General features: G+C 50.1%; 10 protein-coding genes across 10 annotated transcripts; 7 read left to right on the forward strand and 3 right to left on the reverse strand.

The window, feature by feature from the left end:
- Nucleotides 1-866: 866 nt before the first annotated feature.
- POX_b03466 (uncharacterized protein) lies at nt 867-2,937 on the forward strand (the record flags this gene model as incomplete). The annotated part of the gene is made up of 7 exons (XM_050112362.1): nt 867-1,094; nt 1,210-1,305; nt 1,364-1,481; nt 1,559-1,920; nt 1,999-2,094; nt 2,151-2,553; nt 2,618-2,937. The coding sequence occupies 7 exons, from the start codon at nt 867-869 to the stop codon at nt 2,935-2,937; spliced, it is 1,623 nt and encodes a 540-aa protein (XP_049972708.1).
- Nucleotides 2,938-4,018: 1,081 nt separating this feature from the next.
- Nucleotides 4,019-6,098, forward strand: POX_b03467 (uncharacterized protein; the record flags this gene model as incomplete). The annotated part of the gene is made up of 4 exons (XM_050112363.1): nt 4,019-4,221; nt 4,324-4,827; nt 4,938-5,418; nt 5,505-6,098. The coding sequence occupies 4 exons, from the start codon at nt 4,019-4,021 to the stop codon at nt 6,096-6,098; spliced, it is 1,782 nt and encodes a 593-aa protein (XP_049972709.1).
- A 114-nt stretch (nt 6,099-6,212) lies between these two features.
- POX_b03468 (Alpha-glucosidase) lies at nt 6,213-8,574 on the reverse strand (the record flags this gene model as incomplete). The annotated part of the gene is made up of 6 exons (XM_050112364.1): nt 6,213-6,720; nt 6,789-7,127; nt 7,228-7,630; nt 7,717-7,984; nt 8,080-8,409; nt 8,470-8,574. 6 exons carry the CDS (start codon nt 8,572-8,574, stop codon nt 6,213-6,215), a joined length of 1,953 nt encoding a protein of 650 aa, XP_049972710.1.
- Nucleotides 8,575-9,115: 541 nt separating this feature from the next.
- POX_b03469 (Sulfite oxidase) lies at nt 9,116-10,852 on the forward strand (the record flags this gene model as incomplete). The annotated part of the gene is made up of 1 exon (XM_050112365.1): nt 9,116-10,852. One exon carries the CDS (start codon nt 9,116-9,118, stop codon nt 10,850-10,852), a length of 1,737 nt encoding a protein of 578 aa, XP_049972711.1.
- Nucleotides 10,853-11,876: 1,024 nt separating this feature from the next.
- POX_b03470 (putative voltage-gated potassium channel subunit beta) lies at nt 11,877-13,293 on the forward strand (the record flags this gene model as incomplete). Its single annotated transcript, XM_050112366.1, has 5 exons — nt 11,877-11,974; nt 12,058-12,080; nt 12,141-12,207; nt 12,263-12,908; nt 13,072-13,293. The coding sequence occupies 5 exons, from the start codon at nt 11,877-11,879 to the stop codon at nt 13,291-13,293; spliced, it is 1,056 nt and encodes a 351-aa protein (XP_049972712.1).
- Nucleotides 13,294-13,692: 399 nt separating this feature from the next.
- On the reverse strand, nt 13,693-14,091 carry POX_b03471 (Blasticidin-S deaminase; the record flags this gene model as incomplete). The annotated part of the gene is made up of 1 exon (XM_050112367.1): nt 13,693-14,091. One exon carries the CDS (start codon nt 14,089-14,091, stop codon nt 13,693-13,695), a length of 399 nt encoding a protein of 132 aa, XP_049972713.1.
- A 1,419-nt stretch (nt 14,092-15,510) lies between these two features.
- Nucleotides 15,511-17,403, reverse strand: POX_b03472 (uncharacterized protein; the record flags this gene model as incomplete). The annotated part of the gene is made up of 2 exons (XM_050112368.1): nt 15,511-16,683; nt 16,744-17,403. The coding sequence occupies 2 exons, from the start codon at nt 17,401-17,403 to the stop codon at nt 15,511-15,513; spliced, it is 1,833 nt and encodes a 610-aa protein (XP_049972714.1).
- Nucleotides 17,404-18,212: 809 nt separating this feature from the next.
- POX_b03473 (uncharacterized protein) lies at nt 18,213-18,590 on the forward strand (the record flags this gene model as incomplete). The annotated part of the gene is made up of 1 exon (XM_050112369.1): nt 18,213-18,590. One exon carries the CDS (start codon nt 18,213-18,215, stop codon nt 18,588-18,590), a length of 378 nt encoding a protein of 125 aa, XP_049972715.1.
- Nucleotides 18,591-18,671: 81 nt separating this feature from the next.
- Nucleotides 18,672-18,812, forward strand: POX_b03474 (uncharacterized protein; the record flags this gene model as incomplete). The annotated part of the gene is made up of 1 exon (XM_050112370.1): nt 18,672-18,812. One exon carries the CDS (start codon nt 18,672-18,674, stop codon nt 18,810-18,812), a length of 141 nt encoding a protein of 46 aa, XP_049972716.1.
- A 1,872-nt stretch (nt 18,813-20,684) lies between these two features.
- POX_b03475 (uncharacterized protein) lies at nt 20,685-21,647 on the forward strand (the record flags this gene model as incomplete). Its single annotated transcript, XM_050112371.1, has 2 exons — nt 20,685-21,025; nt 21,086-21,647. The coding sequence occupies 2 exons, from the start codon at nt 20,685-20,687 to the stop codon at nt 21,645-21,647; spliced, it is 903 nt and encodes a 300-aa protein (XP_049972717.1).
- Nucleotides 21,648-24,695: the final 3,048 nt, after the last annotated feature.

Consider the following 24,695-nt stretch of genomic DNA (forward strand, 5'->3'; position numbering starts at 1 on the left):
AATGCCGTGTACTGTACTATGTGTGTTACGACCCTGGAAGGTCCTGTACAGTACGATATGTAATCTCATTTTGGAGTGACGAGTCTGCCCACTGGAGCTGCAGGGAGCTTTCTCCGTGGCTTGTCACGCAATCAAGCCGATGATGGCGCGAGGACACGTGACGAGGCTCAACTCAAGCAGCATGCTGAGCAGTCAAAATATGTTTAAAGGCAGTATGAGCCCAAAAAGAAACCGTGCATATTGACAATTGGAAATACGTTCACTTGCACTTACCTGCGGATTGATATCTGCGAGATTTGGCAGCGACCTGAAAACCAAGACAGCCGCACCAAAAACGAGGACACACCGTGTGTTCACTTGTACTACTGACCTTGCGGCCACTTGCTGAGAGAATCGACAAATGAAAGTTCCGTAAAAGCTGTACAGCATACCAGGTACGTACCAGGTACAGTACGGTACTTCGGATCTTCTCGCCACTTGAGGTTGACCGACTCGGAGCCCAGGCAGGTCAGTCGCGGGTATCGACACCCCACACAGCCGGTCTGGGGCCCCGGATTTCCAATCTATTGGAGCGATCAACAAGACTAACCGGAGTCTCAGCCCAGGGTCTCGGCGAAGAGCCATCACTTTTTTGAATTCGAGTAAAGTTTCTGCGTCCAGACACCCGCCCCCGCAACTCAGTCTGGATTAGCTCCTTTGGGCGATTTCGGGAACAAAAAGGCATCAATTTCCCGCGGGCGACCAGGGTCAAGAACCGTCGACGTTGAGAACTGGTGCTCACCAGTCTTTAGGGTCGATTTGGGGCAAATTTCCCTTTTATTAGCCACACGACCGATTCACTTGCCCTGTTAAGGATCTTGTTCGCTATGGACAAGACTTCAATCACTCACGTCTCGGACGTGCAAAATGCGTCGAATGAATCAGACGTCTCCAAGGTCCAAGTTGGACGAGAGAGGCTCTCTGATCGGCTCCCACCCCATGAGTCGTACGAGGGACGTCATCGATGGGACCCTGAAATGAGTTGGACACCTGAAGAAGAGCAAAAAGTGATCAGGAAGACCGACCTCTACCTTCTTTCGTGCCTTTGTGTTATGGTAAGTTTACCCTCTTTCCCCAACAGGCGGACAATCATTGCTGGAGAAAGGGTTGAGGGTGGGCGAGTTGTTCAGCATCAATTGAGCTTTCACTGACAGTACTCTATTGTTGTAGTTCTTTGGTCTCCAGCTGGACCGAGGAAATCTTTCCAACGCACTCGCCGATGATCTGTTGAAAGATCTCAAATTGTCGAGTAATGACTACAACAATGTGAGAACAGCTAACCATCCTCATGAGATTTGACACAACGCTAAGAAAACACCGATAGGGAACAACCATTCAATTGGTTTGCTTTTTGGCCGCGGAGTTCCCCGTCCAAATGATCACGAAACGTCTGGGTTTCAGAAGAGTCTTGCCCACCATGATGATGCTGTGGGGTATCGTGTGTATGTCTACTACCCCTCGCCGGAGATATGATTATGGCAACGTGGGATGAGACGCTGACTACCCGATTAATGAAAAGCCTGGGCGCAAGCGTGGATGACTGGCCGTGCGAGTTTCTATGTGACGAGAGCACTGATTGGTCTCTTTGAGGGTGGTTTCATTCCAGGTATGGCAACATTGTCTTCCTCTGCGGTCTGGGTGGTGAATCAAGGTTTAACAAAAGGTCAATCTGCAGGTGTGATCCTCTTCTCGACCTATTTCTACACTTCTAAGGAGCTTTCCACACGGCTCGCTGTGTTCTGGTCCACTCTCAACGTGGCTCGTGTCATCTCGGCCCTACTCGCGGCAGGAATTCTCAAGATGAGGGGCGTCGGTGGCCATCCAGGCTGGTTCTGGCTTTTCCTGCTGGAGGGTCTTCTCACATGTCTGATTGCTATTGGGGTATGCCACGGTCTCTCTTCACGATAGTCACACATCGTCACGCAAAGAGAACATCTTGTTGACTGGGATTTTGCTTAGGCCTTCCTCTGGCTTCCTGCCAGCCCCACCCAGACCCGTGGTGGTATATGGCGCCAGTCTTGGTATACAGAGCGACAGGAGGCGATCATGGTCAATGTGAGTCACGAAACCTTCTCTTGGACGCATGGCCCTCTGACAGTAACCTCTTCCAGCGCATTCTTCGCGACGACCCAGCCAAGGGTCTCACAGCGATCAAGGAACCGGTTCACTGGAGTAACATCAAAGAGGCCTGGATGGACAAGTCCATGTGGGGGCTCTACATCATCGGTCTCGTAGCCTATATTCCCGCCACACCTGTCCAGGGCTACCTGACGCTCACCCTCCGGCGCATTGGGTTTTCGACCTTCGACGCGAACATGTTGACAGTGCCATCGGCTATGCTTCAAATCTTCACCATGCTGGCCATCTCATACAGCAGCAACCGTTTCAATGATCGGGCATTCCACGTGATCTTTGGAGAGGCATGGGTCTTGCCTCTTCTTGTCAGTATGCTCACACTGCCGGACGGTGGTCGAGACTGGTCTCGCTTCACGCTCGTAACGCTCATCTCAGGCTGTAAGACAGATTTTCCTTGGTTGAGCGAGCTGAACTTAATTGCTAACCACACGCGCGCATCTAGATCCATACTTCCATCCTATTGTCTCCTCGTGGATCTCCGAGAACAGCTTCGATGTGAAGAAGCGAGCAATTACCGCGGCCACATACAACGTCATTGTGCAGGTTGGCTCATTGATTGGCTCCCAGATCTACCGAGCTGACGATGCGCCATATTACCACCGCGGAAATGCGGTCTTGGTAGGCATCTGCGCACTGTCTTTGGTCGTTGTCCTCGTTCAGCGGGAATTCTTGCGATACCTCAACCGAAAGAAGGTCGCAGCTTGGAACGCCATGACGCTTGAGGAACAGGCTGCGTATCAAAAACGACCTGCCTGCTCGTGAACAAGATGGAAACAAGCGGCTGGATTTCCGGTTCTCGTACTAGAATGAAATCAAAGCCCCAATTCATTACTAATAATATGATTCGACCCAGCACAGGGGTTGCAGAGCGGGACGGAGCTGGAGAGTCCACTGCCCAAGCCAGGTCCTCGAAGTTGGCGAAGTCACGGCATTCGGTCGCACTCAGTGATATTCATGAACTGTACATACAATTGATCAGGCTGCTACTCACCAGACGGACAGATCCCCAATGGAGTGGAAATAACCAGATCCAGAGTAAATTTCCCGATGGACATGGAGCCCTGCCAGGATCCTGTTTATTTTAGTATCCTGCCCACGGGGCAAATGTAAAATTGACTTGGCTCTAGTGGATCTTGTTAATGGGTACATGCTGCCATCTCCTGTTTAGTAATGGAGATAGACGTAGGTCCCCAGTACCTCCATGTCTCCATAGTCCTAGCTATTAAAGCCCATATTGAGTTTCGCGAAATGGAGGTCTTATGTACGTATATACCTGGGTACATCTGATGCACGGGCGTACACCCATAGACCCGACCCACTTGATTCAAACCCGCCTCCAGTAGGTAGCGTTGACTGGAGGTGATTAGGGCGGGGGCTTTGTTTTTTTTTCCGGACAAACAATCCAATAAAAGAGGTCAGATAAACGAAACCTTCCATTGAGCTGGTTATAAGATACCCAAATAGCTTCGAGCATTACTAAAAGTCGAAAACATGGCCACCTCATCTCCTGGAAGGATCGGGAATGCAGCCTGTTCGGCTCTGCAAATATGACGCTAGTCCTAATCCGCACTAGTCCCACCCGGCCCCGTGCCTATCGACCTTTCCCCAGAAAACCGAGTCCCCTCCTTATCTGGTTTTCCCCGCATGCAGCTAAGGAGAGCCCGACGGAACAATGCCGCAGCCAACGAGGAAAATTAGCAAATGGGCCTGTGATGCCTGTAAGCTTCGCAAGGTGAAATGTTCAAGTGAATCGCCGTGTCCTGGGTGTATCAATGCCGGCATCCCCTGCACCTTCAACAAGCGCCCGTTGGCGCGGGGCCCGAGAAGCCTACGGGCCAAGACAATGCGGCGGATCACTGCGACTCAGCAGCAGCATCAACAACAGCAAAATCGAGACCATTGTGAGGATACAGTGGATCTTTGCGAGAGGCAACTGAGCCACGCAAATTCAGGCCGGAGATCAAATTCCCCATCTCCATGCAATCGGGGAATCCCAAGCTCCACAACGTCTGATCCACCGGCTTCCACGCCAGAGCGTCATGCCGGGTGAGTGGCCGCCACGGAAGAATAGAGTCACTGGAATTAATTAGCTGTAATATGACAGCGGACTGCCTGAGGAAAATTCAATGACTGACAACTGACATTTAGCGATGAGCCTTGTCGGGTATCAACATCATCCTTGGTCCTACAACTTTGTGTCTACAGACTGCGCCTGTTCCCGGTATGGCCAATCGTTGATGTCGAGGAGATCATGGGCTCACTTCACCGAGACGCGGGAAATCTCGACGCATATGCTCTGGCCACTGCAATCGGGGCGGCGACCATCGCTCAGCTCAAGCTTGATAGCCCGGAAAGCGGAAACATGGCAATGGCGGCTTCGATGGAAGCCGAATGTCAGGGAGCCATTGACCATATTCGACGAAAACAACAAAGCTCGGATCTGAATATCAACTCCATTCGTGTGTCTTTCTTTCTGCATGTCTATCATGAGAATAGCGCACCAGGAGGTCCGAGGTCGTTGCTATACCTGCGAGAAGCAATCAGCATTGCTCAGATCATGGGCTTGCATCGTGAATCAAGTTATGTACATTTGACAACGCGTGAGCAGCGTATGCGACAGCGGATTATGTCATTGTTATTTGTCACTGAGAGGTGAGTACCTCTTGCGCCACTCGTGCCTTTTCTTTCAAAATATACGCCCTCGCGCATTTGCGAGCTTTTCAAAAGTGTGGTCAAGGCTAACCAGATCGATTCGCGTACAGAGGAGTGGCAATGCTTCACAAGTTGCCCGTCATTCTGCAATTCAATAGCAGATTTGTCAATCTTGACGAGTCTGACGATGAGACTCACGTACTGCCCGCATTTAAGAAGTTGGTGACTCTCTTCTCATTAATTGACCAGTCTGGTGTGTTTGCTTCACTTCACAACTCAGACGAAGTTCAACCTTTTGATGGCATCAGTGCCATCAACCGGGGCACCTTCAGTAGCCTCCAGCGTCAGCTGCGAGAAGCTGCGTTTCAATTACGCGAGACGAACGACATTCAGATGGCAGACATCTGGGTTACAACCCAGTGGATGCAAGCAATATTGTGGAGAGCATCGATGAGTAGAAGATTTGCAACCTTTGACACGCCTCAACAGCCAGTCACATCGCTTTCGCATCCAATACAAATTGCAAAGGATTTCCTGGAAGCTATGTCTCGACTTCCGAGTTCTGCACTTGAGGCCCACGGTCCCGCAATGGTAAGCAGACCCTCCACCAATGCCTTGCAACTAGTGTGAGGAGTCACTTACTAACCAAGAGACCATATCGTGTTTTGCGATTGAAGGAATACAAGATCTTTGAAATTGCAAAGGCAGTGACCGACTCAGTAACAACGGGGCTCAACGATCCGACTATCTCGATTGAGCTCTCCAGAGACATTCTCCACCGGTTACAGAGCAAACTAGCCTCCTTTCGAGGCGGAAACAAAACACTTCTCTCGCTGCTCCATGCTCGTATATCGGCGGCATTGCAAGACACAAACCAACGAATATATAATGACTCTCCTCCCCAGGACGATCGGCCTGTGTCATCATTTAGCCAAGGGAAGCACATATATTATCCCGATCATCAAATCCAGCCTTTACCCCTGGTTGGACCGGTGCCCCTCCGGAATTTCGGTACCCACGGAGACATGGCATCTCGGCCAGGACAAAAATCTCCACATGCCATGAACGACAGTCTTTCAACTTTACATCTCATGTCCTGGGACCACAATTTACCCGAAGGCTTTCAGTCTCCTCATCAAGATGCACTGCTCTCCAGCACCCTCGCTGACCTCGATGCTGCGGGTGCGATGGAGCTTCTTTTTGCTAATAGTGCCATGTGGGATTCGGTTGAGAATTGGGATTTCCAAGCGACGGAGGGAGCAGCGGTATAATAAAATGGACACACAGAACACCGCATAATCAATGTATTATATTATTGACATGACTGGCCGCGATGAAGCCTGGAGTTACAAATCTTGAACATATTTGCAGGGCTGATGACCTTTCTAGACCGCTAATAGCAGAGCAATAGCCTCATATGGCTCCAGTGAAATATTACCACTGGAAAGATTTGACAATGTGCGCCCAGTGGTAGTCACCAAGATTTCCTGAGCCCTACATGGCAAGCTGGCCCAGTCAACAGCTTCGTCTGAAAAGTTGCAGACGACGAGCACTTTACCCTGCGGACTCGTCCGCGTATAAGCGAAGACCTTGTCGTTTTCTTCGTCCACAAGATCGAAGCGTCCGTACACGATCACATCCTTGTGATGTTTACGCATATTCAAGACGGTGCGCCAGCAGTTGAAAACTGAGTTGGGGTCATCAAGTTGGGCGGCGGCGTTGATCACGGAGTAGTTGGGATTCACTGACATCCAGGGCTTGTCGGCAGTTGTGAACCCTGCATGCTTGCTGGAGTCCCACTGAACGGGAGTGCGCGCATTGTCACGTGACTTTTTCTGGTACTCTCGGAGGAACGTTTCCCGCGTTTCGCGGTCGGCGTTTTGACCTTTCAGTCTGCCATAGAGTCAGTGGCCATTGTTCTCGGTAGGAAAAGAGGATAGCCAATCAGTTGCAAAACGAACCTCCAGTGATTCAGGCAGTCGATGTCCTGGTACTCTTCCAATGGCCAATCGGTCGGTACATTGTGCATGCCGATTTCTTGGCCTTGATAAACGAAAGGAGTGCCCGCTTGGAAGCCGAGAAAGATGGCGATCAATTTGGCACTCTGCTCGCGATACTCAGGACTATCGTTGGCAAAGCGGCTCACAGCGCGAGGTTGATCATGGTTCTCCAAATAGAGAGCATTCCAACCATTGTTTTGATACATAAATTGTTGCCACTTGTCGACAGTCTTCTTAAACTCCGCAAGAGACCACCGTCCGGGGGAAAACTTCCCCTTTGGACCATGATCAATATCCATTCTGTGGTCGTTAGCGCAATGTTCCCTGCGCACGCCGTCAAAAGAGGACATGCAGTTCCAAGACAGATATAGATATGCAGATCACTCCATGGGGTACTTACAGCTCAAAGTGGAAAATCATGTTAAACTCATTTCGGCCTTGCTGGACACTCTTGATGATGTCCTTGGGGTCGTGAACGCATGGCATCTCGCCCACACTGAACGCGTCGTATTCTTGGAGGATACTGCCCAGCTCTTGAAGATACTCGTGCAGTCGTGGCCCGCAAGCATAGTATTCGCAGCCGGGGAAGAAATCACTCGTTGAGTCAGGGAATCTTTGATCCTTGCTGACAAAGTTGATCACATCGAATCGAAACCCGTCAATGCCCCGATCAAGCCAGAATCTCATCGTCTCGTGCACTTCTTGGCGAACGGCCGGATTCTCCCAGTTGAGGTCTGGTTGTTCTTTGCCGTAGAGGTGCAGGTAGTATTCTTCTGTGGCATCATCCCATTCCCAGACGCTTCCTAGTGCCACCGAACACTCGTAAGCTCAATTTATCAACTTCTTGAGCCGAATCGGCTCCGAGTATCAATTCTTCAGACTGTCTCACCTTGAAAGTGGCTTTGCCAATTGTTTGGCGGCTGACGATTTCCATCTGCGTCCATGCGGGCAGGCTTCCAAATGTACCAATCCCGGTATTTGTTTTGGCGCGAGCTTCGAGACTGTTTGAACCACTCGTGCTGGTCACTGGTGTGATTCATGACCAGATCCATGACAAGCTTCATGCCTCGTTCGTGGAGCCGATCCCTCAACACGTCCACATCTTCAATCGAGCCATATTGGGGGTCGATCACCCGATAGTTGCTGATGTCGTAGCCCTGAAAACATGAAGCTGTTAATTGGTATGAACCGTCTTGGTGTGCAAGCAGGGCCGACACGGGCCGCGCCCATTGCATAACTGGAAAAGACATACCATGTCGACTTGAGGACTCTCAAAAATGGGTGACAACCAAACCGTGTCGACACCCAACTGTTTTAAGTAGTCGACTTTGGAGATAACGCCCTTGAGATCTCCTGTCCCCGATCCCGTTGAATCTTTGAAGGATGCCGGCCATATCTGGTACACTGAAGCTTCCTTCCAAGCGGCACGGACTGGCTCGGTCGGCGCGACCTGGACGTGGTGTGTGTGACATTTTTCTTCTGGCAGGATTAAAGCAAGCTCACTAATCTTAAAAGATTGTTCTCCTCGCTGGTCTGGTCCTTGTGTTCTCAAAATGCCTTCGTGGTCGATGAAAGAGCTCAGCTGCTTGGAGAGTGACACAGTTCAAGGCGGAAGCTGGAAATGCGATCGTGAAGGATGAACTGTCTGGAGATCCCATTTCTCGTCAGGTTCACCTAAAAAGCTGTTCCAAGCGAGATGAACTCTGAAGCTCCACACGGAGTCCTGGGCACCGATTGATCTGCGCATTTCTCCGAATCGTGGAGGCGGAGGTGGTCAGTCAAGACGGTGTTGTGTCCGAGAATTTCTCCGGCGAGAGCCTCATGCGTGAAAGAAGAAAATCCGGGGAAGGGAGCTCAGGCGCTAAAGCTCGCTCGGGTATCTCCCGAAAGCTCCATCCATCAATACGAATGATCTGTCTACGTAAATTACAACGTACAGTACATCGCGTCCACGCATAGCAGACGAGAAAATAAATACGGTCTACACAAGGTCCGGCCATAGTGTTTGTGTAATCCCCCCTACTTGTCCCTTGCGTCGGTTTGCTTCAAGCGCTGCGTAAATAGCCGGCGGCAGCCGTTCTTCTCGTGTCAAAAGCTTCCACGTGAGTGTCCGGAGGTGCTTGTACGACGTCAAAAGAGGAGGGATACTTTCGACCCTTTTTCCTCCACAGGAACCATCAGCTGCACCAAAAGGAAATCCTATCTAAACATCAGGGATCTCAGTCTGTAGTGCAGGTGTCAATAGCTGGCAGGCCCAGCGGCTTCCCTTCCCGTGCATCTTCATCATTATGCCGCCGAATTACGCAGCCCCCAGTCGACTCCTGGCACGTTGGGAGAACTTCTGTTTGTTCACAAACCGGACTCGCCCGAGAAGATGTCCTTGTCAGCAAATATCACGACCGGTTGCCCTCAGGAACTCCTTTCATTCTCAGGCTAGCCCCAAATCAAAGCCCAGAGTACAGTGGGCGACCCTTGCGAGCAGGAGTGCCGTATTGGTCGGACTCGCCATCGGATCTCTACAACTCTTCAACGAGACACCATCAGACCGAAGCCACAAGAAGACCACCGACTCCAAAATCAAGACTTTCCGCCTGGCCGAAGTGAGACAACATGACGGGTCATCCCAAAATCCATGGGTAATCAGGGGAACCTCCGTTTATGACATCACAGACTGGATTGCAGCGCATCCTGGAGGAGATGTGATTTTGACCGCTGCCGGGGGAAGTCTCGAGCCCTTCTGGGACATTTTTACCATCCATAAGCGCCCCGACGTCTACGAGATCCTGGAAGAGTACAAAATCGGCGTCATCGACGAGGCCGATTTACAGGATGGTCGCGTGCCTCAAGGGGCGATTTTGGATCCATTCCAGAATGATCCCGAACGCGATGCGCGACTGATCACACTGACGGCTTGCCCACGAAACGCAGAAACACCTCGAGATGGCTTGAAGGATTTCATCACTCCCAATGAGCTATTCTATGTCCGTAACCACTTTTGGGTCCCCGCCGTGAAAGGCGAGGATCATGAGATCAATATTGAGATGGTTGACGGAACGGAGCGAACGTACACGGTCAAGGAGTTGAAGGAGCGCTTCCCACGGCATAAGATCACAACTACACTGCAATGTGCAGGGAATCGCCGAAAGTCCATGACCGACGCTGCAGGGACCACCAAGGGTCTTCAGTGGAAGGCTGGCGCCATTTCGACCGCCGAATGGGAGGGAGTCCGGCTGGTTGACGTTCTCGCTGACGCGGGCTTAAGTCTCGACCAATTGCCCGACGATGCCCAACATGTGCAATTCTCCGCGATGGAGGCGTATGGAGCGTCCATCCCCATCCGCAAGGCGATTGACCCGTGGGGGGATGTGCTCTTGGCCTTTTCGATGAACGGGGTGGAGTTACCCCGAGATCACGGATACCCCGTACGCGTGATCGTGCCCGGCACGGTGGCCGCCCGCAGTGTGAAATGGCTCTCACAGATCACCATCTCTCCGGACGAGTCACCGACGCAGTGGCAGCAGCGCGACTATAAGAGTTTTTGCCCGAGCGAGGTCAACAACCCCCGCTGGGAGCGGGCTCGCTCAATTCAAGAAATGCCCGTCACGTCTGCCATCACTCACGTCGAGGTTCCCCGGAAAGACGAAGGGAATGGCCTGGGAACCATCTCGGCGGAGGGCTATGCTTACTCTGGGGAGGGCGAGAGATCATTCGCGTGGACGTCAGTGCCGATGGTGGCCGCACCTGGCACGAGGCTGAGTTGCTGGACGATCGGGCTCGCGTCAAAGGGAATCGGGCCTGGTGCTGGAAGCGGTGGCGTTATCGGGGCCCGATGCCCGATGATCGGACCGACTCCGTTTCCGAGTGCACGAGGCTGGTGGTCAAGGCGACCGACGAGGCCTACAACACGCAACCCCAGACCCATGAGAGCATCTTCAATGCCAGGGGAAACTTGGCCACGGCGTGGGATTGTGCGGAAGTGTCGAGCGTCACGGCTGACACGTAATCAGATCCATCGGTTTTGGTGAGGAGAAGCATGTTGACGTGATTTATTTTTTATTAGCCCTTCTGCGTGAATTTGGGTGTTCTGTCTTTCTTGCGGTCCCTGCAGGGACTTTACACGATTTTTTTTGAGCGTCTGGGCCTAGGTGTCAGCAGGTTTTGATTCTTAGTCTATAATACACCACACATGGATTCATGTTTGAACCATTTGAGTCTTGATCCTAATTGTGAATCATCTTACTGGTACGGTCCTCGAGTGGCATCAATATGCGGGGGTCGTAGTACACCTATGTTGAATACTCCACAGACCGGTCCGTGGATTGCCTGTGTAGTCAGTATTTCCCACGGCAGGTAGTAGTAGGTGACACAGAGGTACGGCTCCAACGTGAGAATCTGTCGCGTTCGATAGGGTGACCATTGAGTCGGTAGTAGGTAGGAATATCTTACACGGTCTCAGCGAGGCACCATGCTTCAGACGCACTGCCCGTATGGATCCCGCGGACAAGTCCTGTCAATCTCAACTGTGCTGCCGGAATTCCATGCCAAGTGATCACTTTGGCCGAAAGAGCGGACGATCAGATGACCTCGTCTGGACCTCGCCCTCGGTCCTCCCTTCCTGTTGTTCTCCACTTGCCCCGCCAGAATCTTCCCCGAAATCCAGAGACGCTCTTTCTCTCCTCCGGGTCCCCACCAGGTACCGACATACACTCCTAGTGATACCCCTCATGACTCAGGCAATCCACACAGTCATGAGAACGGTCGCTGGAGAGCTTGCTGCTCCGAGAATTTCCCCGGGCCACGGTCGGCTCTAGCCGTTTGGGAAGCTGTGTCGGAAATCATCCAACGTGGCTTTTTGAACCAATCGCCGCAACCTGAACCCTAGAAAGACTTTGGACTTCGCACCGTGAACCTGCCTTCCCTCTCTGACAATTCAGTACAACTACATCCCTCTCACATCCACCTCTGGGCGTTTTCCCTTTGCCTCTTCTCAAACTCTCTCTGCGCAGTAGCAGCAGCAACAACAAGAACTCGTTCGGCAAGAAACCAAAAATGGCGTGGGCGGAACCTAGAAACACGGGGATGCAGTACCGGCGACTCGGGAACTCGGGCCTTCATGTCTCGGTTCTCGGCCTCGGAGGATGGCTCACGTACGTTCAAGGCTGCTCGACTACGCACTACAGTCTTATGTCGCATCTACGATTGAGTGAGGCGCTGACAGAAATTTCTCTAGATTCGGTGGACACGTCGATAATGGTGAGAATTCAGAAAATGCCCAGTTGAAGTAATGCGCCCGCTCTGACTTGAGGGACCTAGAAAAAACGATTGCTTGCATGAAGCAGGCATATGACTGCGGAATCAACTTCTTCGATACCGCCGAGAGGTCAGTCTTCCCTATAGGGAATCGACTGTGTGAAAATAAGGCTGACACCCGGTAGTTATGCGGACGGTCAATCGGAGATCGCCATGGGCCACGCCATCGAGAAGTTGGGCTGGAAGCGCAATGATATTGTGATTAGCACCAAGCTCAACTGGGGTGGCGCCAACGGCGAGGTCCTCGTCAACAACCACGGACTCTCCCGCAAGCACATCGTCGAGGGTCTGCGATCATCCTTGAAGCGTCTCAACCTCGAATACGTCGACATTGTCTACGCGCACCGGCCAGACCGATTGACGCCCATGGAGGAGACGGTTCGAGCCTTCAATCATGTCATTGAGCGCGGCTGGGCCTTTTACTGGGGTACCTCTGAGTGGTCGGCCGATGAGATCGCCGAAGCGTGCGGGATCGCCCGAGAGCTGCGCCTGATTCCTCCAGTCGTCGAGCAGCCTCAATACAATCTGCTGGCGCGGGAAAAGGTCGAAAGTGAATTCCAACGTCTCTACAGCCGATTTGGCCTTGGCTTGACGGTCTTCAGCCCCATCAAGATGGGCCTGCTCAGTGGTAAATATAACGATTCGCCCGATCAGCCCCCGGCCGGATCCCGTTTCGCGGTCAGCAACGATAAATTCAGCAACATGGTCCGTGAATCGATGTATGGCAATGATGAGTGGAAGGAGTCTATCTCCAAGGTCATTAAGTTGAAGGTACGTGCTGCTGCATGCCAGTCTGCAGTCTTTTGTGCCTAGAGACCTTTCTTCATTCCTGTATTATATTTTCCCCCTTCTGCCATTATCCCCTCGACAACCAGTCACGGCTTTTACTCAGGGAAATCGCAATGGATCGCTAACACTCGGTCTGATTCTTCAGCCCATTGCCGATCAACTTGGCGTCACACAGTCCCAGCTGGCCTTGGCCTGGTGTCTCAAGAACCAGAACGTTTCCTCGGTGATCACGGGAGCATCAAACCCTCAACAAATTATTGAGAATGTTCAGGCCTTGAAGGTCCTTGATCAACTGACCCCGGAGGTGATGAAGAACATTGACGACATTGTCGGCAAGATCGAGCTCGCCCCTGCGAGACAGGACTAAACGAGTTCCTTTAAGAGATCATGAAACTACCAGCACAAAAATGTATACAGAATAGAGGAACTTTCATAGAGGGATTCCACTGTGCTCAATTTGTAAAAGCAAAATAGGTGGACTGCAACCGGCCAGCGAGGTAGTTCAAGGTCTCGACCCAGGAAGCTGCGTGCAGATCCCTCCATAATACGCTATCTTCGCCGCGCCGTCACCGCACTTCACACGATGAATTGCGAGAGCCTGAGTCCAGCATGGTGATCCGCGCACCTGGCTGCCGACTGCTGACATCCACCAGCACTTGCGTCCACGTCGATTTGGCAAGCTTTTGGACATATATAGACGATTTGCGCCGTCCTCTGAGTCCAATAAGAAAACTGTCCTCGTGGCAAACAAAAGGTGCACGACGCTTCAATCTTTGTACTCATACGCGTAAGGTAGAAGCCGACCGATGGGAATCGACTTCAGCTGTCCATTTGTCGACACTACCACGTTAATCTCCGGCTGCAGATCCCACAGAACTTGTCGACACCGACCGCAAGGGCTCAAGACTTCCCCTTCGCCATCAGTCCCGGCGCGAACAGCCACGATGCTGATCAACGTTGTGGCATTCGCGGCGGCAGCAGTACCTAGCACCACCAGCTCAGCACAGGGACCCCCAGTAAAGTGGAAGACGTTCAAGCCCGAGAATATTCGGCCGTCTGCGGACAGGGTCGCGGAGGCAACGCTATGGATGTCCGATGGAGGGATTGATTGGATGGTGGTCTTGGCGGCAGCGACCAGGTCAATCTCCGCTGAAGTGAGGTCCATCGGGCAGTTGTGCGAGGTATTGTAAGAATTTCCCGCGGTGATGCGAATAGTGGCCACGAATATTCGGCTTGGAGATCCTAAAAATGCCTCTTCATACCGGGGTTTTAAAGGCGAACAGAACTCGAGGCACCGGGGTGTCAGGCTAGTAGCCTGGAGGCAGGTGCCCATAGATCTCACTCCTTAAGTCACGTGAGCAACTGTCAATATGGATTGGATTCTATATAATTGAATGTTGAATCCGGTACTACACCCGATACTTTGGATTACAAACCTGGAAATCAATTTTAAATGAACCAAGTAGGGTATATTGAATGCTGACAACTTTTTTTTGTATCGGGGTGAGAAGCGAGAGTGATGGACAAAATCAATGATGAAACCAGTGATAAACGTTTTGTTTTTTTCACTCCGATAGTCACTTCTAAGCTGAGCGGAAGGTCTGCTCTTCTTGAGGTGGAAGAGCTAGGATGACCAGCTTCGAGAGACTTTACTGATGCTGGGGATTATAAATTTCAAGGACTGCAGATAGATTGATCTCGTTCAAAAAGGCGGGCCGTTTCATTATCACTGTGACCAGTTTCATTATATACAAGTAAACATCACACTCATCGAATAAATTACGTCGAGATGGTAGATCACCATGCTCACGCCTTGCTGTACTCCTTCAGCCTAGAGATTGATATAGTAAAAGCCAAGCAACTTGTTAAACCTTTGATAACGCCTTAGTGCCATTTCTGAAACTGTGTGGCTTGAGACTGTGTGACACATGAGACACACCTGAAAAAGCATGCACGATGATCCTGGGATCGAGGTTGATTATGAACAGTCGAATGGTTGAAAATATGTTTGAAACGAGCAAATGTCAATCTCCAACCCAGTATTCTCAGGAAAAAGTCAGGGACTGTGATTTTTGAGATCTAATCTTCAAAACGGAGGTGTATTGTAAGCTCCATTATATCACACAGGGCGTCCAGAGGGAAATCAGCTACATAAATTGGAATCTTACTGAAATCCAGGTACAAATACTCAACCAACATCAGCCAGGCTACCACAAACTCACCAGGATAGGAGAGCCCAATCTGCAATATTCACTCTGACTCGCTTTCAAAATTGGAAGTAGAATCTAGGATGAAGAGGGGATCCATCCTTGTTCGGTATCCTTTCCCTTCGTACATAGATACCTGTTATTATTAGAGTATCGACCTCAGGGTGAGAGTTCAAAACTGAAAATATCAAATGCATTTCAGAAGCCAAATAGGTATCTCGTTTCCCCCTCCCTCCAGGGTTTCTTCCGTCCCACAGTGCTGTGGTATTAGATAATGAAAAATGTATGTACCCATGCCAGGTCGCTCTCGGTGGTAGAGCAAAAGGCAACTTCTATTTACAAACAGAATCGACAAGCCGGACAATCCTGGCTGTCATTCAGTCGGGACCCCGTCGCAATGACTTGACAGACCGTTGTTTTTCAATGTCTTCTCGAGAAAACCAGTGACCGTGAAAGCCATACGGCACTCTTTGCGGAAGCAGAATTCGTGCAATGACAGTCTTCATATCAAGGGCGTCAATTACCCACAGCTCACTGCGAGCGTTTAATGGGCAACTTCCGTCGTCACGTAGCTGAGACTCGTCGAACAAGAACGCCAGAAGAAAGCCGTCATCCTCTCGTGTGGCATTTGCACGGGGGACAAACGAAGCCTCTTGAGTGTACCAGCCCTTTGGAGCCTGGAAAACTCGGATCGGGTCGTCATTGTCCTTGCTGGCGATGATATCTTGTATGCTTCGAGTATCAACACACCCCACTTTGGGTGTTGGCATTTTCTTCAGACCTGTTTGAATCAATTTCCGCACATCCATTTTGACGAGGCAGTCAATCTTGACACCTTGTCCAATGCTTGCGGTCAGCTTTGGATCGGTGGTCGAGCAACCGTAAATGAAACGTGCGTCTTTCATCGCTCGATTGGGTGCCACAATGGGAAATTCGAACGGGATTGCGGACAAAGCCCACTCGTGCATGATGGTGTTTTGTACTGGATCGGAGACGTTGAAACAGTAATAATACAAGCTACACGCATCGTGGCCTTGATCCAGGTAGTGAGCATCGCGCGGATAGCCCGACGAACCTGCACAATAGAGTACTGCGGGCGTGGTCGTGCGGCAGGCGAGCATATTCACCACCTTCACATTTTCTTTGGAAGAGCCAGAGGTCTCGACACCATCCCAAGTGTTTGCAGTATGGAAGATGAGACAAGGGTCTGACTCGTACCACCGTATCTGTTGAGGCTCCATTCTTGGAAATATTCCAAAGCGCGATTGAAACTGTGAATCGTACTGAACTGGGGGCTTTCCCTTGATCGTATTCAAGGGGTTCAAGGAGAGTGGAAGATCAAGTATGACGGTATGGGTCCCCGAAACGCCAAAGTCGTGCATCAGCTTAGGGCTCGTCACTCCGGGGATTGGTGCATTCATCAATCTCGAATAAGAACCGGCTTTTCCTGGGTAATGTTCTTGCTCGGGAATCACAGTATACCAGACAAAGGGTGGCAAGAATGAGGACTGAAAGGAAATCATTTGGTGACTATCGGGATCAACTTTGGGCTGTTGATGGTTAGCATGGGGCTTGTCTGTTCTCTTCCCACAATCTCCTCATTGACTCACATGGGATGTAGCCCAGTTTTTCAAAAATCCCAACGGGCCCTTTCCACCAATGATCTCCTCGAAAGAAGGATGGCTCTCGGGCTCTCCCTCTGCCGATACACCATTGAACCAACCGACCGTCTGTAAGCTTGGCAATAAGACTCTTAATGGTGGCCCGCTTTGACAGTGCGCTAGAGCTCTACCATCGTGAAAGGAAATAGAGGTGTTTGCAACGCTGATATTACGGATTGCTGGCACCAACGGGCTGATGTGTGACCAGATGATCAGAATTGTGCATCGCACGATCTCGCACACGAAAGCGAAGATTGAAATGCAAGGATCGAGCATGACGCTCAAGCTGAGCACCGGAGGGGAAAATCCCTTCGGCATCGACCGAGCGGCGAGATAGACGTCGGTCAGCAAGTACTGGTTCACAAATTGTGGCTCGGATCTGCTTTTTTCGCCTTCCAGCTGCTTAAAGTAGACACCGGACAGCATGCCATCCCCATCCCACCAGTGCGAGCGCTCGTCATTCTGGGGCATCCCCTGAGGGTTGCCGCCATTTCGTACATATTGGCCGCCTATGAGCTCAGCGGGGATTGAGCCGGAGTAGGGACAGGAAGTCAGATCCCGCTGGCGCTGTATCGGTTCGAAGTTACCGCTGAAATACCATCTGGGCATCTTGCAGTCAAAATTCCCGGAATTTTGGTCGATGTGGAAAGACCAGCGTGTTTGGTCGTCCGCCAGGAGCCTGTGAAAAAGGTAATGAATGCTTCTCCTGTCATATTAAATCTATGGCGGCTAGAAAATTGGGCTAGCCATGTCGAACAGAAAAGTATCAGAGGGGGACTAGCAATGCCAGGAACATGCCAGTGCGCAGTGGAGCAGACAGTTTATCATCGGATGCATTTTGGCTGTGGAAGTTACATCATTGCCTAGTCGAAGAACAAGCATTTAGCCCGTGGTCTCGATGACCACATAGGAGAAGGGGGCGTGGGTCCTGTGCTAACTTGGGAGTACCATGTGTGTAGTTCGGTTTAAAACTCCCTCGTCAGACCTATACCTAATCATTGGCAAATGGTGGAAGGTCAGCCCACAAGCCCAAGACAGACAACAGATACTGTACGTGGCAACTCGCTGCCCTGCTTCGAGTGTGTTATTGAAGTCCGGTGTTTGTGTCCGGGTCTACCGCTCTAGCCCTATACGAGGTCGGAGCATCGGAACCGGATTGTAGCCCATCCTAAGGCTACTGAAATTCATTACAACCCGACCCTCCACGGTAAATAATTCCTTGCTGCTTCCGATCTCCAGACGAATAATGACCTCGTTATCTGGGTCCGATTGTGGAGAACATGGGATTACCCCAAGGACGTCAAGTTCGATGACAGAGGCATGGCCGAGCGCCAAAAAAAAGATTATTATGAATAATGTTCCCTCGCAAATCACTGGGCTGCTATCGCTTGTTACTGGCAGGGCGCGAGTAGCCCAGAATGTTTCCCTTCGGGGACACTATCATTCGGGCTTGGACACGAATCCAGCTTGTTGTCAGTTCCGTAGTGAAGTCCATGTTTAGCATCGTCATGAACAACGTGGAAATTGATGTGTGTCAAAACCATATCGACGTCCATGTGACGTCAGCTGAGCCAGCCGGGACCGTGTCAAGGTGGATCGAACTCGATCATCGCGATCTTGTCGCGATCACAACGTCGGAGTGTGGGTGCGGGTTGGAAATCTTGGTTTTGACAGGGGCGGGCAGAATTTGGCACGAATGCACGATGGTCCGAGGGTCACATGGGCTGGCCAGGCCAGGCGGTAGACCCGAAGCTAGTGACCCTGCGATGCAGTTCTTGCGTGAGGACGCCGACTAGCTCGGCTTTCTCACCATCGATCGCAGAGATCCCCTCAACAATTTTCTCGCTGATCGAGATCTTGTTATTTCCCAGTTTTTCATGTCAATTATGGCGAGTGGACGCCGGCCGAGAAAGGGTGCTCTGCGCATCAACCCCCCTGTTCCAGCATCGGGATCTGTGGTACGGCTGGTGCATCATGCGGTAGTAACGACAAACCCAATCGACGATCAGGTCAATTGAAGCATTCCTGTCAGCACGAGGGCTGCAGTGAACCCACCGGCCAATTTCATGACAGTGTGGATAAACCGATCAGGAGTGGTACAGCTGTCAAAGGCTAGATTGGCGCCATGACAACATCCAGAAAGCACGAGTAACTTTAATCGAAGTGGTCGGCCAGGGGATGGTGCCTGTTAACATGAGGTACATACATTCAAGTACTAATGACTCAAATAATCATGAGCAAATTTGGCAGACATACTCTAGTGACCTCCGCTCGTAATGTTGTCCCAACGTGCGATGGAGCACTGATAATATCACATTATCATTGTAATCTCCTCTGCGACTCGAAAGATACATACAGCAGTACAACATACAAGAGGACACAGATCATTGACCCCCATCGACCCGCTCTCCTCTCATGCCGCTCACTTCCTCCCATACCCACAATTCCAGAGTTAGAGATTTGCGGAAGGCGTCGGATAGAGATCGGCTAGCAAATCCGGGATCCGCTCCTGAGCGAGGTGGGGCAAGGCTTGTCTTCTCAAGTCGCCCAAGGCGGGTTGACGATCAGAATCATGGAAACTCAATCTACCACCCCACATCGCCCGTGCTCACGGCCCGCGCGAGACCCTCGATCATCGTCTTGTGCCCTTTGCGCCTCGTAACCTGCCCATGCACGCTTGTGGGGCTCTTTCAGTTCAGGCGGGACTACAAGCTTCCTCTAGACTGCGAGAGTGTTTTGCGAGCTGCAGATCTAGACAGCATTCTCGTCACCTGGGGCGTTTTTTAGGGACAGAAGGTACATGTTTATGAATTGCTGATCCGTAGCGGAACAGCTGTGTGAAAAGCCCTGATACAAGAGTGTTGAACGGACATATGTTTCCAGAGAATTTGATTGACAACACGTGTGACGCATAGTACAGATTGGGACCTCAAACCTGTCTTGTGCACGATTTGATGGGGGGTTAGGGGAGAGGGATCTTGTCTAAATCTTCGAAGTACCCCCAAAGTTATTCTAAAACTGTCAAGAGCTCTCCTTCGGTGGCAATTGTATACTAGATGCAGTATGACGACGCAAAAGGTTTCGAGGTACAACAAGCCCGTTATTTCGCCAGGCACATCTTTGAGGGGCTGACGCGGTGCTCGGCGGTAGTGACGGTCGAGAGAAAGCGATTCGCCAGGAGCCAGGGTTTGCAACGTGAAGGTAGTTCAACATTTTGCTAATATGGTCCATGTCATCTGCTGGAACGAGCAGCACAGTAGGGAGCATTTAATTATTATTCTTATTATTGCAATCGTTGGGGCAAGCTCGAAACGCGCATAGACGTGCTGATCAGGGCCGGCTCGGGTGTGAAACCCCAAGATGACGTCAAAGATCACTATATTCGCGCCGTCGGCATTTGGTGCATTCTTACCTAAAATTTCATGGAGGCGGTCGTCGCGCGATCGATAGATCGACAAAATGCCGTCCTTAACCGTAAGTTGTAGACATGTCGGCCGTAGTAGATTTATTGCGTTTTTAACCAAATTCGGGGCGACCAGCACGATGCCAACAATAAGGTCCAAAACTTGTCCTGCTGCTGTTCATGATGTCAGAGTTACCTGATTGAGAGACAGTCAATAGGAAAATCAGTCGCAGAATGATAGTGCATCCAAGGTAAAATCCGTATTCAAATCTTAGTCAATACCACAAGACCCTTCTGGAAAATGGAATAGAGAAAAACGGAAAAGAAGGTGACGCTTATCATGAGTCAGGCGACCAGGCGGCGATCTGCCTTGAACCAAAACTAGTGTTAAATATCCCCCTCTACCACAATTCCCACGGGCTTCTACACAAACCATTCTCCCTTTCTTCAGAGCAATTAAGTGTATATTGAGAACGCAGGGTGCAACATGGAAGACTTCCTTCACCTCCAGAAAAAGAACAATGTGTTCAACGCACAACCGAAGGATAGTCCCATCAACATTACCACTCATGGAAGTGACTGGTACTGGGCAGTGTGCGCAGTCATGTTTGCATCTACCTTCGCGTTCTTTGGCTTCATGTTCAAGGTTCCTCGGACGCATCGTCTGTTCCACTACATAACAGGATCAATCACGTTCGTGGCAGGGATTGCCTATTTCACCATGGCTGCCAATTTGGGTGCGGTGTCTATCCCAGTGGAATTTCAGCGGTCGAACCATCTAGTGGCCGGAGACGCTCGAGAAATTTTCTACGCGCGATACATCGACTGGTAAGAGACCTGTATTTCAGTTTTTTTGTGTTCTTTCTGAAGGCTGACCGTTGTTCGTAGGTTCATCACCACTCCTCTTATCCTTGCGGACATCCTCCTGACCTGTGGTCTTCCGTGGCCCACTATCCTGTTCACTGTCGTTCTTGATGAGATTATGGTCGTTACTGGCCTCATCGGTGCTTTAGTCAAGAGCCAGTACAAATGGGGCTACTTTACCATCGGATGCGTGGCTTATTTCATGGTCGCGTATATTGTCATTGTGGTTGGTATGTCCCACGCCAAGGCGATCGGACAGGACGTTAACCGACTTTTCATCATGGTTTCTGTCTGGACACTGATCATGTGGACCCTTTACCCTATTGCGTGGGGTTTATGTGAGGGTGGTAACGTCATCTCAGCCGACTCCGAGGCGGTCTTCTACGGTGTTTTGGACTTGCTTGCCAAACCAGTCTTCGGGTCAATCCTTCTTTGGGGTCATAGCAAGATCGACCCAGCGAGGCTGGGCCTGCGAATTAGGGATGTTGCCAGCGCCACCGATCGGGGTGTCGCGGATATCAACAAGCCCTCTGCACCTCTGAGAGATGGGCCTATTGCAAGCTCGAGCAATGATCACGCGGCCTGAGCAAGTCTCGCCGGAGTTGTACGGCACGCCATAGATCCAAGTCCAGCCCATCATTTGCCCTACAAAGTTGGATCATAGGCAGAGTGTCATGATCCGAATCGCATGGAGTTTGCCTATTCCTGTTCTCTTGCGATTCAAGGCTGTAGGGTGAAGCGGACTGGAAATTTTGAATGTTCTGGTTATTCACCTTCAAGGTGATTATTGGGGGCTCTGATCTGGCACTTCCGATGTGCTAAGCATTCAATTTCGACTCATCACGGTGAAATGATAATACTTGTAATGTTTTTCGAAAGAGGGGGGTGGGGGGTGAAAGCATTGATAGGGTAATACAAATGAACATCTGAATTCCTTGAATGAAGTAAAGCTACTCATACAAACAAGCTTCAAGTGTCGAAATGGAGGCTGATTATATCCCCTGCCCAATTTTGAGGGAGCCATTAAGATGGTGTGGTACTAATTGCACTCCCGGGTTTCGTCGCGTAGCCTAGCGTTCCTCTGCAAACTCCGTTAATTGTGGCATCCTAAAAACCCGAACAAGATACATTCGCAATAGAACGTTTCTAAATGTGCGAATATTTACTCACTCTAGAGTGCACTGTTCTTGAAATACCCCGGAGCCGCCTTCTAGATGCTACAGCTTTGGATTCAAGAGCAGGATGGACGTGCCAAGATAAGTGCCTGGTCCTGCTCATCCTCTTCCTTACCACATTTCATGGAATAGTATATTCTTGTGTATGGTGTTTGAAATATTTTTACTATCCACACATTAAATAAAGTATGACGACGCCCCAAAAAGCCAATCGGTATGTCCCATGTTTTGATAAATGACGCTCTTTTCTTTGGTAGGCAGACCGGGACCTCAGGCCTTTCAGCCAGATCTTGAGTTTCCTGCGACATTTTATTGAACCTTCAACGCCGTCTAAACATTGCCTCTAGGTGCACTGGGCATCTTCAAGGTTGGCTGTGAGACAGCTTTCGATTGCAATATTTCATATGCTGAGACAATGGACAGTGGTTCCTTAAGTCGGAGGCCGTCGCTTGATTACTCTTCTTCCGGTACTACTCACCTTGCCACTGCCACTGTGTCATTCATCAAAGCAACAATATGTACCACTGAGGCAGCGCAAGCATTATACCCTTCCAGACATGACGAAAGATAAGACTCAGGTTGACAAAGGCTGAATAAGGACACAAATTCCTGTGGCTATCCCTGGTTCTGCGTTTACAATAAAAAGAACAGGCTCATTCTGAAGATTCATGAATGATTTGATGCTTCTCTGGCCTATCAAAAATCACCCTAGACGGACTACTACCGATATCAGTGTATTCTCTGCCTGTGACATACGCGGCGGTGTTGTCCAAGCCCGCAAAGTGTACTGAGACCACCCATCAAAGTTCTATTAAGCTCGTAGAGCATGCCCCTTTATAGAAGAGGATGAATGTAATCCGCGGCTAAGCCCACCAGCAAGGAAATGTAGGTATATTTCATCTTTACAAGAAATGACTATATGCAGTAATCACAATGTGCATATAGAGTCGATTGGAGAGTAACGGCATTCAAGAAACGACACACATTGTAAGTTGATGTTTGAAGGATGATGATCTGCTTAGCAGAGCATACAGCCAAATGAGACGTAGGTGTGTGCTTATATCCATGAAATTGTATCTGATCCAAAGCCTATCTGGAAGTGTTCAAAGTATAGCCTGGTTGAAACGCCAAAAAGTTGGATGGTTATGTTCAGGGACTAACCAACGACTGTATCCAGTCGGTAGGTACATAGAACCCCAGTTTCGCTTGTGTTCTATCAAAATCTACCTCCAATGAGCAGCTAGGTTGGAAAAGCGGGTGATACTTGCCACTTATCGTAGGGTCTGTGAATAGCATCACGAAATTGTCTTGGTGCATTGCTATCTTTTTAGTCACCGTGCTTTGAACGGTAAATTTCGTGTCCACCCAGGATCGATCCTGAATATGTGTCTCTTCACGTGTGGATAAACGGGATTGATGACATAAAACGATTTTCAAAGCTAGATTCAAAGGACCGATTCCTCTGGCGATGTCAAAAACTAGTTGAATAGTAGGTTCGTTGCTGTTTTTGAATACCGCGTCACTCTCAGAACTTAGAAGGGTTAAGCCTTGTGCAATTAGGAGAAGGCTAATCAACTACCCTAGAATATGGGTAGTTCTAGCTCGGTAATCGTCATCCGGGCTCATGCACCGGCACCTAGCGGTGGAAAGATATGTATTCGACCTCTGCCTGAGCCTCACTTCACAAATTTATGATTGAAAGATCGTAGCAAAATCTGGATCATAAAATTGTAAAAGTATACATTCCTTGGTTACTTCTAATTCAAATTGGAGCTTTTAATACAATTTCTGCTTCTGGCGCCTGATCAGCATTAACCGAGCAGCATTGCCAGAGCATCGGGTTGATGATGATAGGATTCTCCTTTACCTATCTGCGGAGGACAGATTGCCTGCATTAGCGGCAGAAAATCAAAAAGAAGACATACAGCTGCATCAACGGTTCAAGTCACCTTGGCTTTAACTTGCCCGCATGATTTCGCACCCGAAAAGCAGGCGAGGAATGCCCATTAGGGTGAATGAAATACGACAGAAGCTGAGTAATGGGTTTTCTATACAGAGTTTGCCTTCATGAATGATAATGAATAATGTGCCCGGGTCTAGGCAATTTCCCGCATTTTTCTTTACTTGGCCAATGATCAAGTAAACACCTTTCGCGGGCTCAAGTCTACTACCCGAAGGTACCGAGAAATTATCCATAATGATGAGGGATTTAATCCCGTGAATCGTTGTCCGTATTCAGTGGATTTCAACGCATCCTCCACGTGGGTCTGCAGGCACGGGCACTGCTGCCAATTTTGTCGGACGGGAGAAGGTACATAAGGTGCGATCGTCAACTGACAGGGGAAGGAGGAGTAATAATTAGCGCTCCGAGCGCTAATTATTGTACCGTAGGAGCTGAGCGGACTTGGTCGCACTCACGTGATCTGGAAATAACTGTGAGGTGCACGAAATAGATTGGG

Source organism: Penicillium oxalicum, chromosome II, assembly GCF_001723175.1.
Source record: "Penicillium oxalicum strain HP7-1 chromosome II, whole genome shotgun sequence".
NCBI lineage: Eukaryota > Fungi > Ascomycota > Eurotiomycetes > Eurotiales > Aspergillaceae > Penicillium > Penicillium oxalicum.